Raw genomic sequence first — 1,135 nt, 5'->3', positions numbered from 1 at the left:
TAATTCTTTGTCTTCTTTCAATATTTTATAACAAATGGATTTGCATATTTCGCTTCCCTCAATTTATTCTTCCACAGGTTTCTCAATTGGAGCTCTGCTCAATGCATCTGCGATAAAATGAGTCTTCCCCTTTGTCCATTCTATGTGGAAGATGTATGGGCTAATTTTCAATAAATCTCTGTATACGTGAGTTATTGATTGCTCCCATATCAGTTCCATTAATAATACCAATCAACGGTTTGTGATCCGTCTTGAATTTAAATTATCTTGCTTAAAGATAGATTTTGCATTTGTCAATAGCCCAAAGTATAGCAAGTAGTCCAATTAATGAGTGGCGTATCTTGATTCACTCTCACTTATAAATCTTGACCCGCAGAGTACCAATTGTTGAAATCCTTCTTCTCCTCGCATAAGTGTATATCCTAATCCATGTAGTCTTGATGCATCGGTCATTAATGTTACTTGCTTCTTTGGATCATAGTGAGTTAGGATTGGTGACGTACACACCCTATTTTTTACTTCTTCAAACACCTTTGAGTGATCAGGTAACCATTGGAATACATTTTTGGAACTTATTAATCCCCATAATTGAATTCCTAGGAAGTACAACATACTTTAAAACTGAGTTAATTGGTTTATCAAACCAAAAATACTTTGAAGCTGTGAAATATTCTTGGGTTCAGAGAATTTAATTATTCCTTCAATTTTACACGGATCCACTTTAACACCGTTTTTTCCTATTATGAGACCCGTAAATTTAACTTCTTCTCCAATTTTGATCTTATTTGGATTCAACCTCATCACATTTTCTTCCCATGTCTCAACTATTTTATGCATGTTTTTTATACCACTCATTGCAGAATCACCTCGGCGGCAATATTCATCTCCTGAAGCATTTAAACCCATTGGAGCTCTAGTGAATTGTTTTCTTCCCCAAGAAGTTAGGAATGTGGTTAAAGCTTTGCTTTCTTCATCCAAAGGAACTTGTCAGTATCCTTTTGATGCATCCAAAGTAAAAAATATCTTTGCATTTGGGGGGATGGTATTTGCTACTTGATTTGGTGTAGGATAAGGGAGAATCGGCCCATCTACAAATTTGCTCAATCCTCTATAATCCACCACAATTCTCACCTCG

General features: G+C 35.6%; 1 protein-coding gene across 1 annotated transcript; it reads right to left on the bottom strand.

Annotated features, from left to right (window-relative positions):
* Window positions 1-324: 324 nt before the first annotated feature.
* Window positions 325-906, bottom strand: LOC121117612 (uncharacterized). The gene is made up of 2 exons (XM_040712055.1): window positions 654-906; window positions 325-596 (listed from the first exon to the last, which is right to left on the bottom strand). The coding sequence occupies exons 1-2, from the start codon at window positions 904-906 to the stop codon at window positions 325-327; spliced, it is 525 nt and encodes a 174-aa protein (XP_040567989.1).
* Window positions 907-1,135: the final 229 nt, after the last annotated feature.

This window comes from Lepeophtheirus salmonis, chromosome 5 (genome assembly GCF_016086655.4).
Source record: "Lepeophtheirus salmonis chromosome 5, UVic_Lsal_1.4, whole genome shotgun sequence".
Lineage (NCBI taxonomy): Eukaryota > Metazoa > Arthropoda > Copepoda > Siphonostomatoida > Caligidae > Lepeophtheirus > Lepeophtheirus salmonis.
The sequence above is the reverse complement of the archived record's forward strand: the minus strand, read 5'-3'. Positions and strand labels throughout refer to the sequence as shown.